At 32.6% G+C, this 19500-nt stretch overlaps 1 protein-coding gene across 1 annotated transcript in view; it reads left to right on the top strand.

Annotated features, from left to right (window-relative positions):
* The window catches only part of LOC110993848 (sperm surface protein Sp17), a 67413-nt gene that overhangs the window by 35140 nt on the left and 12773 nt on the right, over nucleotides 1-19500 (top strand). The window contains exon 3 of the mRNA XM_022260213.2: nucleotides 3343-3537. Coding sequence (XP_022115905.2) covers nucleotides 3343-3537 — 195 coding nt within the window. The remainder of the gene's footprint in view (nucleotides 1-3342; nucleotides 3538-19500) is intronic.

The following is a 19500-nucleotide window of genomic DNA, read 5'->3' as shown; positions in this document are numbered from 1 at the left end:
ATCTGCCATTACCTTCTTATGAGCAAAATTCTTTCATATGTAAAGGAGTGGAACATGAACGAGGAACTGCATCACCCAAATAATGGTACAGGAAGGTAAAGGATTTCCTGTGGAGAAAGGAAGGTAGACGTTAAATAGTGACTACTCAATTACCTCTCTGGCGCAGCGACCCAAGTTCCTCTGATCTGATCTGAAGAATCTCTGTTTTTTTTGATTGAATCTTGCTGTTGGCCTGCTCAGCTTAATGGTCGTTTTATCCGTGACTTGCGCAAGGGCGTCTCCTTTGAGACTCGAACCTCGGCTTGGGCCATGGTGGGGTCTTGGCCTATGAACACGTTTCCGCTTTACAAACGGGAACTTTGAGCTCGCGTAGCTTCCTGTCCACGACGTATTTTTAACTTTATCCGGGATAACCCGCGTCCGATTTTTTTACCAGTCTAACGGACATATTGGTGAGATATAAGTATTAAAAAAAAAAGCTCCAAATGTTAAAACTTATAAAAAATACTAATCAATCTAGAGTCATATGTAGGATTATCATGTATCAAATTTTTGATATCCAATTCTGTTTCATGACCATTTTGATGGCAATTCTGGCAAATCAGCGCCGGTAAATATGCAATCAGTTCCTGTGGGTACATATTACCACATTCAGAGCCGTAAATAATTAAAACGTCCGCAAACAAGGCTTATCAGTTGTGACTTTTTGATGGTTGTCAAATAATAGTGCCGCATGTTATTAATTAAAAGCATTTGATACTTTGAAGATTAGGCCCGAAGCCTTCCTAATACTTCTGATATTTTCATTTGCCAATGCAATATCTACAAATTAACGAATATTTGATAGGTTATTATGTCGAAATTCTAAATATCTTTAGCGGTCGGAAAAAATTTGTTCGCGTGTTTATGTAAGACGTCATCGCAGGGATTAGAAGCCTTAAGGTGGCGACTGACATTGAATATTCGCTCGATGTGAGCACGTTACAAGTCGAATATTCGGCATGTACATGGAGCCGAGCAGCTAGATACGAGCGCCGAGCGCCCGAGTGCGATCCACTCGGCTGTCGGTTTTTTGGCGAATCCTTTTGAATGTTACATTATAAGTCACTCGCCACCACCTCTACGTCCGCCATTTTGACTGCATCTGTGGATGAGATGGAGCACAGGCGAATCGCGAATATTCAGGTGTTGTGAGCATGCTTACAACGAACAGATATGCACATAGAGCGAAAATTCGATGTCCGTCGCCATTTTTAGAAAATATAATTTAGGTGTCGGTACAACTTGATTGTTAATTAATTATCTTAGTCTGTTTTAATAATAGGCTCCTTGACATGATATGTAGACGATAGATAAATAATGTATAAACATTAATAAGTTGTAGAACAAAACTCATAATGCGTTCATTCTCCTTGAAAAGAAAAAAAATACTGGCAGGCATTAGAAATAATAAAAAAACAATTCTGTTTTGTTTTTAAAAAATGGACCTCATTTGTCTGCTTCGTGTTGGAATGTGATCTTACAAATGGATCAAGTTTATTTCGCACGGTAATAAAACATCTCTCCTTGAAAAATTTCACTACGCAGCTTGTGTGTTTCAAAACACCGGTAAAAATATGTATATGCCGTAATAAGTAGGAAAATAACCATATTTCAAGTTTGATACCCTGTAATGATAGTTTTATTCATTGTACCAAACATCGGTCGCGTGTGAATACGCAATAATCCTCGGTTCCACAACGATAATAAAACATTGTTTGCAATCCATAAATATTCAGTAAGATTTTTTGGTCTACATGAAATACATAATATTTAATGTTAAAAGAACTTTATTTCTCATTACACAAAAAAATATTTTATTTACATGAGAAACTTAATATTAAAATGTATACTAAAAAGATTAATTTTTTTTAAATAAATATATCTAAAAAGCTTCTTTGTTAGACAATAAAAAATCTCCTAAAAATGAGCTTGATATCTAGAAAATTGAGCTGGCTCATGGGGGACCCCCACAAATTTCCCTTTTTGGTGTCTTTTGGTTCTTGTTGTCTAACAAAGAAGCTTTTTAGATATATTTACTAAAAAAAAAATAATCAGTCTAATGTATACATACGCGCGTGATACACGTCGCCATTAGCCGTCTCAATTTTAGTCTACTATGTTTACACTAACATGCATCACTTTCTACGGTCCTGACAAACCACTCTTGATCCGTTTTGGTTCCATTACTCTCGTTCGATTTCTCGTTCTCTTTCCCTCCTGAATTTGATTAAGGTATGTCCGATCAAATAGACTTCACTGCTGCCGCTTCTAGTTTATCTGTTCTACAACTATATTTTAGTACATTTAAGAACACTCTATTAAAACAGATAACTGAGCCAAACGTGTTGAATCTCTATAACAAGATAAGTTCATAGACGAGGAAAATTTGTAGTTTCTTGGCTTGTATTTCTCAGACTAGGGAGAGAATAATATAAACGTAACACAAAATGGTGGCGTTCTCGTTGGCTCTGATTGGTCAGAATCTCTAAACAAACACGACTGTTCTTCCGTTTGACCGTTGACCGAATGAAAAGAACATTTACTAAATAAATGAAAAAATTTAAGAGTTCTCGTATATGTTCGGTCAATCTGAGTGAACATAACACTTAAGTTTACTATCGTCGAATGGCTATTAAGTTTTATTACATTTTCAAAAGTTGGACGTTTCCGTAGCAATATACACTTACATTCTGTTTTATTATCGCAATTCTGCAAACCTAGACTTGCAAAGTATTCCAGTTATTGTTACTAGTTTTGTACATATAACGCGTCTTGTGGTTTTTTGTTCACAAAATGTACGAACACATGATATAACAAACAAATCCCTATAATATGTGGACACGGATAGCTTTTATAAACGCTATGCAAATAAACCATTATTATTTTGTTTCAGATTCTTTATCATTTCTCAATCACTGTTCCGCCATTTCATGCGGAATGATTCGGGTATTAATATAATGTAAACCTTAGTAGGTTTAAGTTATTAAGTTGTAATTACTAAGATAGATATGGAACCTTGTTTTCTGAAATAAACAATTAAATTAAATTATAAAAATTAAAATTATATTTCAATAATAAACCACTGCGTAAATAGCTTTCTTAATTGGTTTATCCTCTGCATAATCTAGGTAATAAAATAGTTATTCTCTCAGTTTGAAATTCAGATACCGGTCCCATTTTTCTCCTACTTGGTTACGTGGCAAAAACGAAACAGAAATGTACACAATAAGACATAAAAATACAAACAACACAAACGATTATCTTTTTTACAAACACTAAGTACTCTTTCTTATATTTCAGAGGAGAAACAAAAAGAATCGGCGGAGCAGGGTGGTCCCTCAGAAGAAGCAGCTGCCACAAAAATCCAAGCGGTTTTCAGAGGGCACAAGACAAGAAAATCAATAAGTATGAAGGCGGTTGAGAAACCAGCTGAGAAGAGCCAGCAAGAACCGAGCAAGGCTGAACTGGAAGCTGAGTTTCGGGCTGATGATAAAGGTAAGTTTATATTGTTTGGGTATTTGGTTGCTGTATATTGAGCGACTCCATGTAGAGGTGGAACAGTACTGGTGGACTGCAGCTGGTTAGTCCTAGACCATAAAGTACGCTAATTTAACTATCACAGTGTGGTCCCCTTTGACCATATATAATATAAATGGCATATATAGGTTTATATGGTCAAAGTTATACATTTTGTTCAATCAATTTATGTTATGCACGAAGAACAGTGTTGGCCAGAGGACGTAGGTTCGATCCCCGGCTGTGCATCTATAGACTTTTTTCCACGTACGCATTTAACATTTGCCAACGGAAAACATAATGGAGAAACCGGCTGATCACCTAATTGGCTTTTTGTTTGACAAACGATCAGACAAACGACAGAAATCGAAGGCCCAGACTTCACAAAGAAAACCATTTATTTATTTTAATTTAATATCGTATCGAGATATTCATTTAAATAAGAAAGAATGCAGAAGCTATTTTAAACAACCAACTTCAAAGAATAATGTCAATGAAACTATAATAAGATTCGCCTTGCACCCGAGGAAACGAACTTAATTTAAAATCCACATCAATTCATAAATATTATAGCGATATCCCAATTAACTTCTTTCTTCATTTAATTGTATCTCCATGGCACAGAGGTTACGTTAGTATCACTTCAATTCTGGGTTACATAATAATTGTATCGGTTTCTAAAATCATTTTTTTTAATGCCGACGATGAATTTTAATTAACTCTTATTTTATTTTATTAATCGTATAAGAATTGGTTAGTTGTGGTTTATAATTTATAATAATATATGTTATATAAATTACTATTTGATCAAAGCTATTACACCGTACTATAACAGTACCAGGCTAATTCTAAAACTAAATACCTAAAGAAAAGGTTACACAAATAGAGTTTTTTGAGGCTAAAAAAGCTTAAAAAACGTGACTTAATTTTTGTATTATCCCTTGTAATATATTTTATTAATGTCCCCTTCACAGGGCATCCGGCGCGCGCATAAATTATTCACTGGTCCAAGAAAATAAGGTTAAATCTACTTTGGGCAATATTAAACATGAAACTCTGCATTGCTACTAAATTATGCATCGGCTTGGCTAAAGTATAAAAAATTATACAAATATGGCAACATATTTCATAGAAACATATGGAACCAGCTCTAAGAAACAAGAATATTGTCTTTTATCGTCCATAAAATAATATATCGCTTGATTAATATTAATGACAAATCTAAAGAACAAAAAGAAGACTAAGGATCTGTTTTACAATGTCCGGATAAGTTCCAAATAAGCCATTTATTACTTATTGGTAGGATAAACAGTATTTTTGCGTTTGACGACTGTCAGATAGCGTTATTCGTCATGAAACGCGAAGTATCTTATTCGAAACTTTTATCTTTCGAATAATTTATGTGTTGCATAGCTATTTGGTACTTTTTTTACGGACATTGTTTAGGATTTAAAGTGAAGACTGTATCGACACCTACAATCTCTTCTCTATCTAGCCAGTGATGATAGTGGAAAAGCTCGTTCGTAGAAGTCCAGTTAGTTTCTGACAAACAGAATAGTGCAAGCAGAGTAACTTTCTCGTGGAGCTCAGAGAGCACAATACATACTTGAAACTTGTAACGATGCCCCGAGGGTTAAAAATAGTTACAAACCAATCAACCAACAGAAGCTAGATAAGCTGCAGGGGCTATTGTGTTGTAGCTTCTAAGCTAATGTCGTGAACAAACTACATTGTTCGCATTTGAATAGCGCAGTAAATTAAACTTGAATATGTCAAGAATTGGATCAATTATGAGCTAAGCTTTTGTAACATACTAAACATCTTAATATATATGTATGTATATATGTACTGTCTTTTATGTTACCAATTATCAATTTTCATCAAAACAAATAACATACACATAACACATAAAAATATACCTAATAACTAACCTTAAAATTTAATAATTAAATTGTCTATTTATAAGTCATAGTATCACTCTATTATTATGTGTTTTGTGATGGATTTTCCTTATGCGTAATGCGGGAAGCAATCTTTTATCCCAGGAAATTGAACCTAAAACCTACGTTAAGGGATACTCGCCGTCTACTTAACAACTGATTTAGTATTTTTAATTTACCACAATTTAATTTTTCCACAAGTTAGGGAGCTGTTGAGCAAAATAAAGACAGACACAAGCAAATGACACACTGGTGGTAGACGTGGTCGTACAAAGTATGTATATTATTAGCCTTGTGGCGAACTTTTAATAGCGATAATAATAAGGAATGTGATCCCTAACCCAAATCGTACGAATTTCACCGATAGCAATTCGAGATTGATTTGGATCGAAGCAACTGTCAAAATAGACGGATAAGTTATTGGCATGTGTAAACATTCATTTTCATACAGAGGGCAATGTTCAATTTCTGGTCCGTCCTCTAAACGATTAGTTTAATTATATTTGTTTATCAATCCATGGATTGCATTGTCATTCTAAGATGGCTTAATTTCTTTTAAAGAGATTGATTGCATATTAATTTTGGCCGTAAAGAAACATTGTCAAAATGAAAGTCAAAACGGTAGACTCTTCTGACAGATTTCACAAGTTATGAATTTTTAAAGATTGTTTTATTTAAAAAATGTATATGAAGAACATGCTTCGCAGACCTGCAGTATTTGTCCAAATTTTAATTCCTATTAATACGAAATACGAGCAAATCATATACTTGACTGCTCGTCAGGTCCCTAGTTAATGAGCATAATATTATATAATATTAAAAAAGGTTAAATAATGCAGAAATTGGTTTCAAGACTTATAATCCATTTAAGCGTATTTAAATTGAATTGTTTGAATTGAATCCATGGATTTAGAAACAATCGAACTTCCGTAAGATAAATTCTCATACCGAAGATTTAAAGAGATTTTCAAGCGATGTTCAAAAAAGTATTACAATAATATTTAAAACGGTAATTTTAGCAAAGTTTAGATTAGTTATTTAGATAGCCAAAGAATGGGACGAAAACGTTAAATATAAAATTATCATATTCTGAATTTTCTAAATATTGACGGTAATATTCTTATATTTTTATACGGGTTCCCTACTGGAGCCGGTATGATAAAGCCTTTGCAAAAAGAGAACCTTTTTTGTCGGTTATAATAATAATAAATATAAAAAATTTAAATAACTCTATCCATAGTTGCTTGTCGTTTAAAAAAATCAAATACACAACGACACGCAATACTCGTCGAGCGAGTTTGCTTATCTTGCCGAAGCCACGTACAAATTATTTGAAGAAATCTATTAGGTATGAGGGTGTGCAATTATTTATCAATTACCATCTCAAATTCGCAATATTGGAGTGTTTGACAAATTCAAAAAGGCATTAAAGATGCATGTTAGAATGAACATAGCTGACTAAAATTGTTACGGCTAATGGCGACGTGTATCTCGCTCGTATATAATATATACATATTAATATTAAGTTTCTCATGTAAATAAAATATTTCTGTTTTGTAATGAGAAATAAAGTTCTTTAAACATTAATATAAATTCGTGTCGTCATTTCATTGATTCACAAAAAAAATATCCAATTGATTGTATTATGGTATATTAATTAAGTATATTATATTATTGACTTTTGGGTAATAAAAGTTTTGGAGTACAACGATCTGTCTTTTATTATGTCACAGGGCAGAGAAAGTGATGTTGCTACCAATCGTAGTAATTTGCCACAGAGTATACAGGATAAATGATAGACAACTTATATTTTAACATATTATATACTTGTCAATAGTATAGCCGACATATAAACAAGGTTGATTTTCCACTGCTGTGGCCACAAATCTCGCGACGGTTCTCATAGGCTCTAATTAAAATAGTTGGTTTCCTCGACGTTGTAGTGTTTAGGGGTAAGACATGATCTATACTATCTAGTTTAGAATATTTTTGTTTCTATATGTTGTTTCTCATTATATTAATTTGTGTTGGAAATTGTATTTTCTTTTGGTGAATTCTGCCCTTTGTTTCTTGAAGGTGTGTCTTTGAACTTTACTTTATTTTATTTTCTGAAGCCAGAAGTAAGTAGGCCTCCGGTTAGACGAGACAGAAAGTTTATATTATTGTTTTATTATAATATGGTTGGTGAATGTATAATTTTGATGGAATTAAACACGAGTCCAACCAATCCACTGGATTTCTATCACAATGTGTATTTACATTACAAAGAATCCTTTTTAAATTTAAACACAATTTACAGGAATATAGCTCTTATTGTTAAAACGTAAATTTCATTTCTCGTTGAAGCACTGTTGCCCCAGTTTGTTTGTACTACCGCATAACGGAATAAAATAAAATTTAATATTTACAAAGGCTTTTGCAAGTTCAACTTGTATTTTACATTTGTACAGTTAAAATAAAATACTACAACACACGTTTGTGAATGTAAAATCTGTAGGAAATTCTAATTTATACAAAGGGGCCGTTCAAGTAAGAAGTAGAGTAAGAAGATTTTAACCCCCTCCTTGCTCTTGTCAGCAAAAGTAATCAAAGCTCTCAAAAGTAACAGTACATAAACGTATTAAGTTTTTGTAGGAATCCTCGAAAATTAATTACGTCTTCAAGCATAAACAATGTGTGGGTAATATGTGTAAAAAATTAAATAATTACTGTTGACATTACGTTATACTTAACGGCCCCAAAGTTATGTCTAATACTTGATGGTTTGTTCTGGTAAGTAAATCTTAGCGGTTTGCCTGATGATTAGAGAAAAGACAGAAATAGTCAGCCGACTTAGTCATAACATGTATGGCTTATAAAATAAATAATATTCACAAAAAATAGAGTCAAAATATCGTTTAACGACATCGAAGGGACTGCTCATATTTGGTCGTAAAAGCATCGTAACAGACAATGACGTTGTTATTAAGTAGCTAATACAATAGAATTCAGCCGAGATTTTAGTCAATATAACCGGTATACTGTTCTAAATGATGTCGTCGTTAACGGTTTTGTCTGTAATACCAAACATTATATTATTATTTATTATTTGTGTACTACTTCTTACCTCTTCGTGAATCTTCGTTATGGCAAACGTGTTTGACCAATTAATTTTTAATTTTCCGTGACATTTTTACTTGCGATTGTAAATGCAATCATGAGATACACAAAGTTATTTATTTTGTTTTGTAAAAAAACCTTAATTAAGGCTTATTTTGTATTTTATGTATGATGCACCTTATCCAAAACGAAGATACTTGGAGTTCCTTGGAGGGGCCTTCATCTGTGGAAGGGTTCTTGCAGAATAATTAGGAAATAGATACAAAAAAAAAGTATAATTTAATAAGTATAATTTAATTTTCTTAAAAAAATTATATCTAACTAGCTGACCCGGCAAACGTTGTTTTGCCATGTTTTTGTGCCAAAAAATTAAAGTTTATAATTAACAAAAAACATAAGGGATGATTGTAGAGGGGTGAAAATTTAGGTTTGCATGTATTTTTGTATGGTGTATCGTAAAAAAATAAAAACAAAAAATTTTGTCTAAAAAATAAATAAAAAAATTTAGGGGATGAAAAATAGATGTTGTTCGATTCTCAGACCAATACGCACACAAACACATACTACATTAGAAATATGTTATTATAAATATTATATTTAACAAATCAGTTTTACCGTTTCGTTGAAGAAAATATTCGTTAAATTAATAGTGAAATACAATTCGCTACGGCAATATATCTTACTTATGTATCAAGTATTATTCCAAAGACAATGTTTGAGCAAGGTACAGCTTGCAAGTCATAATTTATTCGTAGCCATCCATTGTAGTAGGATCGAGTTAGGAAATTCGTGAAACTACATTGTATAATAGAGGAAAACCAACTTGTTCAGATATTTGTATGGGATTTTTAACATTCTGTAACAACTATACTATATAACAGCTCTACGCCCTTGACTTGCGAACTGGTTGTAAATGTAAACTTACAATTAATTTAATTTTTATTTTTTGACGTTCATAAGTGTACATGTTTACCAATATGAATAAAGATATTGTTGAGTTTGAGTTTGAATTTGAGTACGCGTACCCATACTTAATTTCGGTATAGTGAATATAGCAACTTTGATCCCAACAAACTTATCAAGATCTCAAGTCAGGGTCGCATTGGCAGTTACTAAGTACCTAATAAGTAGCTAATACTAATCCTGATAAAGTGAATATAATAATTATAACGTTAACTATGATTTCTTTATAAAGCCATATAGATGTCGCAAAATGTATAATGTAAGCCCTATTCGTATTCGGACATTCAGAAGTATCATTCGGATTAATGCCTGCAGCTGAGCTTCACCATCGAACGCGGATGTCAAGGCAGAGTACAAGTATCACCTCGACGTCCTTCGTTCCACTACTCTGCGTTTTTAAGGCAGTTGTAGCCGCTTACCACCACTATGTGAAACCAGTGAAGTTATACCCATTGAAGTATTTCCGAAACAACTCAATTTAGGGACCTTCAAGGGAGGAGCGTACCAGTTCGTAAAACCCCGGCAACACTAACGCTTTCTGGCAATGTGGCAATGGCCCATGGGCGGCGGCATCACTTTACGTGAAAATCTTTGGTAAAAACCCTTAAAAGCCCCTTTGCTAAAAGCTCACAATAGTTAATTTAAAGCTCGTTTGATTAGTTTTTCGATCTAATCAATATATCATTTTCCATTTGAGCAACAGACAAGCTGCCCAAAGCAACTTTAATATGAGAAAACTCGTGAAAAGAACAACCCAGTTCAACAATTGCGTTCTATATCGGGAAAATCAAGGATCCCTCAACACAATAGATTGTGTACTTTAAGGATCGATTTGAAGCTCTATTGTAAATACTACGGCACGAACCGCACTTCAAACCCTGTGATTCAAATGTAACGGAATCTTGAAGAATATTGTCTTTTTACATCGAATATAACAGGTCAAAATGTTACTTTACATGAATATCAATCTATAATTATGGCTGAAAATCAAATTTAAATTTATTATTAAATTTTAAGGTTAGTTATTAGGTATATTTTTATGTATTATGTTATTTGTTATGAATAAATATTTAATTTATTATGGCTGATAAGTTATATTATGTTGATTTTCTAGTTAATAGCTTTAAGGTAATGTTCATTGACAGTCTTGTATGTAGAAAGACGTAAACTTAATTTGTATGAAAATGACAGTTCGTGTCAACAAGTTTTCATACAAATTTAGCTAATAAACCCCCTTTGTATCTTGTACATATTTAAAGCATTTTATTGAAAAAACTGTCGCTAAATTAAGTATGAATTACAAATCTGAAAATATTAAATTTTTTAGATTTTTCTTTAAAAATAGCGAGCATGAATGTGTAGACTACTAATGGTTTTGCTTTGAATAAGACAGTTCTCACTACAATATTTTTTTTATATACATGTGTCTTCACTTAAACATCATGGAACAATACGATCTAACCTATAATATAACAAAAAAATATGTTTATATCCAGATGTGTTATTAGAACAGTAATTCTTAAAAGGCTGGCAACGCATTTGCGAATTCTCTGGCATTAAGAGCCACATGGGCGGTGAGCGGCGGTATCACTTAACATGAGGTGAGCCCTTGCCCGTGTTTTATAAAACAACGAACGTCATTATTAAATTGCTTGAATTAATACATTTTTATCGGAACTCTTATTAAAATTACGAAAATTTATTCCTGTTTTAAGCCTTGGCTATCCATTATTCAATTTTAATATTAATTTTCTTGTTCGTTTTCGTCACCATTTAAGTTTCAAGAATACGGTGCAGCAGAGTTTTCTTTGAATTTGTCTTAAAAAAACTTTAAAATAACGCAAGTTAGACAAAATGTCGCCAGGGGGCGTACGTACCCAGCATCTCCTTGGCAAAATATCAAAAATTCACTCAGTACACAAGTATTATGTTGTCAAAGACCGTCGAAAGCAGTTTTATGTGATTTATTATGTTTCTAGTACGGCTTTGAAATTCGAATCGTACTATTTTCTCACGACTTCGTGCTGAAATACAATTCATGTTATATTCAAACTCTTTTTGTTCATTGATTAACAAGTGTCTCAACATGTTTTGTGTGATAATAACAGTTTGTGATAATTCCACCTCACTGTTTTCATATAATTTCCTTAGTTTATTTTTCGAATACCAGAATATTTTTTTTATAGAACTGGTGACAACTAGGCAGAACAGATTCTCGCTTAGAGGTTCTGCCCGTTATGTTAAATGATATCACCGCCTATGGACACTCAATGCCCAAGGACTTGCTCGTGCGTCGCCGGCCTTTTTAGAATTGGTACGCTCTTTACTTAAAGAATCCGTCCTTCAGGCTGTCTCAATAGTGTATGGGTCCTGGGTCATCGTGGTACTTAATAATAGAGGATTTTATTACTCCATATTAACCATTCGAGTAAAACAATAGAATATAAGCGAAATAATGATATATTAAATGCTATGTAACGAATAAATGCAATGTTGAAGAGAATGCTTACGTCTTGTTATACTCTCGGGGCATAACTCAGATGATTTGGGAAATCGCCACGCTTATAAAACTATGAAAGCGTGACTGGGCAAATTGTACGGTCATGGTATGGCCAAAGAACGCTTAGCATAAATTAGCATTTCATTAAATTCTTCTGTTACGTATGTGTATGATAATATAGCATTTCATATTTATTTAAGATATCCCTCTGACATATTAACTCGTTTTTAAAGAAGTGCCACAGATTAAAGTTGAGACAAGATAAAATATATCAACGGCACTACGGCCTATGTAGGTTTTTGTCTCAGATTTCTGTGTTTCATGATCATTTGTCAATTTATTAGGTAAGAAGGTGATCAATCTTCTGTGTTTGAACCACTGTTGACTTTTGAGTCTATGATAAGCCGGTTTCTACGCGATGTTTTCCTTCACCGTTCTAACAAATGTGAAATGCGGGCATAGAAAGTCCATTAGTGCACAGCTGGGGATCGAACATACATAAGCCTAACTAGACTAACACTGCTCTATAATTAATTTAAGATATCCCTCGGATTACAACTACTAGCCCGGTTTTAAATATATAATTCTAAAAAAATAAAAAAATATCTCGTTACGATCTCCCGGAAAATCGCGAGTATACAAATTTTTACTGAAAAATGGCCTACGTGACCTGAATTTAATCAGAATTTCCTTCATTTTACTCACAGAATTTACTGAATCATTTCTAAAATTGCATTGCAAAAATGACTTAACTCTCCTTGTAGTTAGTTATGTTTGATATAATCAGCAATCGTTAAACTACTAACAATGAATTTAAAACATAAAACAAAGAACTCGCACTCAACAAACATGGCGGAACTACTTATTTCTCACCTCGTTTTAATAGAACATAACGTAAGCAAAAGTTGGAAATTTAAAACATTAAGCTTTCCGAACAATTGTTTCTATAAATAAAACCGTTTATAAATAATTTGACATACACAAAAGATTATTATTTAGTATTGTAAATTATGTAAATATTCTAATCTAAGTGGCATCTATTCATTGTCTACATTAGTCATTAAACCTTAACACATACACATATATTTAGTGCCAGTTCTTGAGTCATTGAAGAATTGAGAAGAACTGGCAATCTCCACCATTAATCACTGAATTTAGAAGAACATGCATCGGTCTTATTTAGCTATATACATTTTCAAGTTGTATTATTAGTAAATTTATTAATTGTAAATATAAAGTGAGTGTAAATTAAAAAAAGTTGCCTCAGTTATAGGTAATAAATAAAGTAACATACAATTTGCAAATTCAGGTAATATTTTAATAGTCTTCCATTAATAATTCAACTCAGTTTTGTGGCACGGACAAACAACGACTAGTATTTAATCATTGACTGACTGAACATGGTTAAAATGAGTATTAAAACTATCCATAGCGCAAAATCTTCTTCATCTTAAACATACCCCACATACACACTTTCGCACAATCAAATTATGTATGAATTAGATAAATGTAATTAATATTTTATTTTTTTCTTTTGCAAAAGTATAAACCTTTTTGCGAATCTTACGTATTCCATACTTGGTTATATTTTAGTGTAATTGTTTGTTCATGTATATATATTTTTATTAGAAGTGGATTACGAAAAAAATAATTTGTATATAATTGTTTTTTTTTAAAGTAAGTAAGTTTAAGTTGATATATTATATACTACTGTATATCATATACTCATTTGTTTTAAAGAGAAAGTTAAATCCTATCAAGGTCGGAATGAATTTTTTTGAGCATTGCTTTAAAGTTAAAGCCCAAGGACTTACCAGAAATAACATATTTCAGCGATTCAAAACGTATAAGTCACGCAGGCTGTATTCTTATTAATTATGCATGGTGTTTCATATTCTCATATAATTTTGTTTCATGTATATGATTTATTTTGGAGGCATTATTTTGTGACAAGATTCCGCAAGGTGTATTAAAGAAATCCATTTAAATAACTTCTATTGTCTATAAAGTTTATATTATAGTACTACGTTGACTTAAGACGTTTTGAAACTTGAGCATTAATCTAAGTAACCTAGCAGAGCTCGCCCAGGTTTCTGTAAATATACATTATGAAAGCCTGAAAGCAACCTTCGGAAAACCTTGGCCGGAGGGTGAAACTCGATCAATAGTTTGTAAGGAAATTCTACCTCGACTTCTTGTGTTAGCAGCTTTAGATGATATGTATGAGGGTGCATAATACAATGCAGTACAACAATAAACTTATAAAGAGTAATTTGTTTTATGTGTTTTTGTGTTAATAGTTTGGGTTAAGTTACAAGACAACGCACTTGCGAGCCCTCTGGCATTGAGGGTGTCCATGGGCGGCGGTATCACTTAACATCAGGTGAGCCTCCTGCCCGTTTGCCCCCTGTTCTATAAAAAAAAAAAAAAAAAAAGACACTAATTTTACTTAAACAACCGACTTATACGACGACGTAACATACAATAGTAATTATAAATTCTTGTACATATAACTTATGGAGCGCACTGTGAGCTAATTCGGAACTAAATTAGAAGCAAAAACTTGCAGGCGACGGCTTTCGAAAAGCAAATGTAAGAACCGTTTGGATGTACGTACGAGCAAGAACTGTATATAGGATCAGTTCGTTCTGTGTTAGACAGCTACGTTTTCTTCATAAGAAGTTATTTTTAAGTCTTTTGTATTCATTACATATACACAGTAAGTAAACGAATCTTAATAAATATATTATTACTATCTTTCATTTTCAGTATACCTACAGCTAGTCATTAAACAATATTCAACTAATTATATTATAAACAAAAGTCAAAAACACTGTTAAGAATTTTTATAAAAAAAAATAAACATATAATTTATATTTATAATTATAATAATATTAATTTATTTATTTTTCTCCCTTAAACATTAAACAATAATAATTCTTAATATAGTAACAGTATTGGGAGACTGGTTTCCAAACTAGGTAAGAACCTGTAATATGGATAACCAGGCTTCCATTCCATAGCATATACATAACAAAAAGGTAGTTTGTAAGGGATTGTGTATGTGAGTGTGTGTGATAGTGGGGAAGGGTACGCATGCGTGTGTTAGTGAGTGTTAAAGGGTGTTTGACATGACAAGAACATATTATGTGAAAATTATTATTTTATTACTTCTAGTAGAATTTCAGTTTCATCATAGCTCAAAGTACTTAAAAATTATTTCATATATGCACTGATTATTACAATATATATTTTACATATGTAAAATCTATATAGAAGCACGAGTTTTAAGTGCTTCTATATAAAAGCACTTGTGTTATAATCTGAAGGTATACGATACATTCCTGAGTTACGTAAATATTATTAGACCGACAAATTTTAAATTATTATAACTAGTACATAAAACCTACCTCATTGTACAAAGATCATATAATACGAACTTTATGAAAACAACGCTTTCGCATTTTGATATAAGTACGCTATGTAAGGCCATATATCAGGATTGTGCAAATCTAGAACTAAATTCTACTATTCCTGTAAAGCATTGCGTATATGCTTTGGTACCTTCTCACGATTCCAAGCTGCAATCGCCTCTATTCAGTGAATATTAAGAACCATATTTGAATGGCTTACAGGAGGAAATTGTATAAAGGTATTCACAATATGTTTGTGTGATGTTTATTCAAAGGTGAACTGGCTTATTATTAGCTGTATATGTCGTTTGTATGAGCGTAGACGTCGTATTATTATATACTGTAAGCTTTAAATAGCTATGGTCTTTTTCACCCTCTATTCACTTCACAACAAGTAATTTAATAATTTTGACTCAGTGAGGTTTATAACTTTGAATAAAAAATAAAAATACGTTTATTTTGGAACATAAGATCATCAAGGTATCACTTATTCCACGTCATTAAATTCGAACCTGTTGGCATCCCTATTCATCGGCAAAGAAGACAGTGTGTGTAGGCCGAGAGAAGACAGAGAAGACCAGAAGAATATGACCAATAAAATGTGATGAAAAACATATGAATACTTATCAAAGAATGTCGTTTATGAAGGTTTTAATTGATTCACAGATAACCCCAGCTTAAAAAAGACTAAATAGACCTTGTGATGTACTGCGTGATACCGCCGCACATGGTCACTCTCAATGCCAGAGGATGAGTGCGTAGCAGGCCTTTTAATAGTGACTTCCGACCATATGTTTGTGACATCTCTCTAAAGTATTAACTTCAATTTTCTTCAAATCATTACACGTAAATTGATAATTAGCTTAACGGGAAAGATGCTCAGAAATCATAAGCTGTACTTAATTGAACCAAACAGGATAAATATATCCTTGACTAAAAGGGTTTAATAATGCGAAAAATCCCAAAATACAGTGTGCGCCGCCATTAAGTAAGATTGATGAACCCCGCCCAAAGTTGCCGCCCGCCCAACCACACTGTAGCCTCGCCATAGTGTTTCATCGTGAGATTATAAAACATTGATTATATGCCACGGCTAATTGAAAAGCAATTTGTGTTGATTTTTTAATATAAGTAGTGGTTTATGCTTTCAGTTTAATGTTCATTGAAATTATTCATCGCAATACAGCTTGTATTTTTGCGTCAATACAAGTTTAAATCACCGTTTACACTGTCGAACCAAATGAACTCTAAAGTCCGACTTCATCCTAGAGTTTTATATGATTGTAAGAAGGTTGGCTGAGAACTTTAATATATGAGGAAACTGAACACATTTTGGTGCGAATTCGCTAGTTTGAGACAGGCCTAATTGTATACTTGACAGCGTGCACACACTCGCTCACACACAAACACACACACAAACACGCATGCATAGATTAAGTTTATAGCTATTCTTTTTAGAATATTTATAGATAAGGGAAAAAATAAGTTATGATTATGATTTTATAAATAAGTTCTCTGGTCTTTAATATATTAATGTTAATTCATATTGAACACATACACACAACATATTGTATGTACCTGTAAGCCGCTTTAATGCGTCTAATACTGGAATAATAGGATTACATATAATTTGGAATTACGTTGATGTTAACATATATAATACCGTTAAGAAATTTATAATTAACTTATAGCAGTATATAATTGTAATATAAGTAAGGCTCAGTCTCTAAGTGAGTTTCAGTGTATGTAATTACCGACATTTGACAATTATAAACTTATACATTAATATTTATTTCTTTATGTGTCATCGTGTTATGTTTTCCTCAAATGCCACTTCATAAATGGTCGAAATGAGAGGTCACCACTGTTCTTTTAATGGATGTGATGATCATCCACCTCTGTACGACAACCACGATTTTTTACTTTTTTCTGTCTTCTGCCGGCCTGTCTCTTGCTCTAAAATTTGCAAGTGAGATTTTTGTCTATTTTCAGAAATTATTTAAACCTAAACCTAAATTATGTACACCTAACAGGTATGGGGTATATATGGCCGTGAAGATATCACACAAAAATGTTCTATCAATAAAATAAAAATGACCGCTCCATAAAAAAGAAATGTAGGTTACACTTCAGTGTGGCTCCGCCATTAAGCTGATTAAAATTCACCTTTTGTCTGACTTGATATGAGCAACCGTTCTTTAGCTAAACGCTATGCAAGATGTTTTTATTTTAGAGCACAGAAATTATGCTTTTTCTGCGATTAAAAAATAAGAAATCGCGAACACAAAATGTATGTTGTTTTAATTTAAAAATAGATAATATGAACCTGCATGTAATTTGTACGTTCTGAATTAGTCGTTTTTTTTAATGTGTTGTGTATAAAGAGGAATAGGGAAACGTCGTTTCATGTTGCATCGCTTTTCTCGGATCCGAGTGAAGCAGGGCCATACATTACATGTCTACAAAATCAAAGGATCTGCCTTCAAACTTCCTAATTACTGCAGTATAGCAACTGGGTTTGAATAAGAATCGTAACGTGAGAATGGGATATTATATATAGGTAATATATTACGTAGTAAATACAAGTAAAACTTGTAAAAAATTCGTGCTTCCCAACCGGGCATTTTGCCAAAAGACATTTACAACTAAAAGCTTTTTAAAAAACTGTATACGTTTTTCATTTTTATTTCTTTTTTATGTTAATTTGTTTTTGATTATTAGGGCCTGTTTCACAATGTATGGATAAAGTGTCAAAAACTTGCATAGCTATATAACACATAAATTATTCGAAAGATAAAAGTTCCAAATAAGATACTTCGAATTTCATGACGTATAGCGCTATCTGACAGTCGTGAAACGCAAAAATACTATTTATCCTACGAACTGTGGTATATATGAAATAAAATAAAATGACGAAGTTCCAAACAAAAAAAAAATTTTTTTGTATATAATTTATAATGCTAATCTCCAAGCCCTGACCAACAAAAATTATATATAATATATTCGTATAGTATATATATGTAATATCTTTGACCTTAAATTTAATTTGTACACTAGCGGAATCTAGTTTACCCATCACATAAGCACTACAAAATTGCATTACCTGAATTTCGTGAACTATATAAAATGTAATTTTCCCACCGAAGCACGTAGAGGTAATGTAGCGAATTCTGCTGACCGAAAATTAGGCTTAGTACATATAGTTCTTGCTTATATTTAGTTACCCAGTACGTATATTTTAATATTTAATGCTCTAAGCAACTCGGCAGCTTTTAATCTCTTAAAAAAATTTTAGAGCAAGCAGTGACGAAATTTCCCTTGTAGACAATGCGTATATCTTTAGGTTCATGGCCAAACAGATTAAAGACTTGTATAAAGGCCATTTAGAATATATTTTTTTTAATCGTAATGCTTCTGGTTCGCAACTCGCAAGGTAATACGGAACTGCAACTATTATGACATGCGAAACGAGTGAAATATTCTTTTAAAGGTGGCGACTGACATCGAATTTTCGCTCGATGTGATTTTTTTTCCTTTACTCACATTGGATACATGGAAGAAATCACTTCAAAGCGATCAGGCCGTCAGTACCTGTGCCCTACTTTTCATTTAATTATGTTCAATTTTTATATTGTAATGTAACGAAGTGTTAATAAATAAATATTTGCATGAAAATTTCTTCGTTGTGAGCATGTTCACAATAGTGCTCACAACACCTGTATATTCGCGCTTCGCCTGTGCTCTATCCCATCCACTATTGCAGTCAAAATGGCGGACGTGGAGGTGGTGGCGACTAACTTGTAATATAACTTTCAAAGGGATTCGCCAAAAAACCCGTATCCATCTGCTCGGCTCGATGTCGACGCCGTTGACATGCATGTGGCATGTTCTTTATAACATATTTAAATATGCTATCTAGTGCGCAGACTGTTTGATCATAGAATAATATTAATATTTAAAATAAATATATCCACAGCCTTACACTGTACACACCAATTACTAAGTTCCCTAAACTGATTCACGAACC

Source organism: Pieris rapae, chromosome 9 (genome assembly GCF_905147795.1).
Source record: "Pieris rapae chromosome 9, ilPieRapa1.1, whole genome shotgun sequence".
Lineage (NCBI taxonomy): Eukaryota > Metazoa > Arthropoda > Insecta > Lepidoptera > Pieridae > Pieris > Pieris rapae.
Note: the sequence above shows the minus strand (reverse complement) of the source record. Positions and strands in the feature narration are given on the sequence as shown.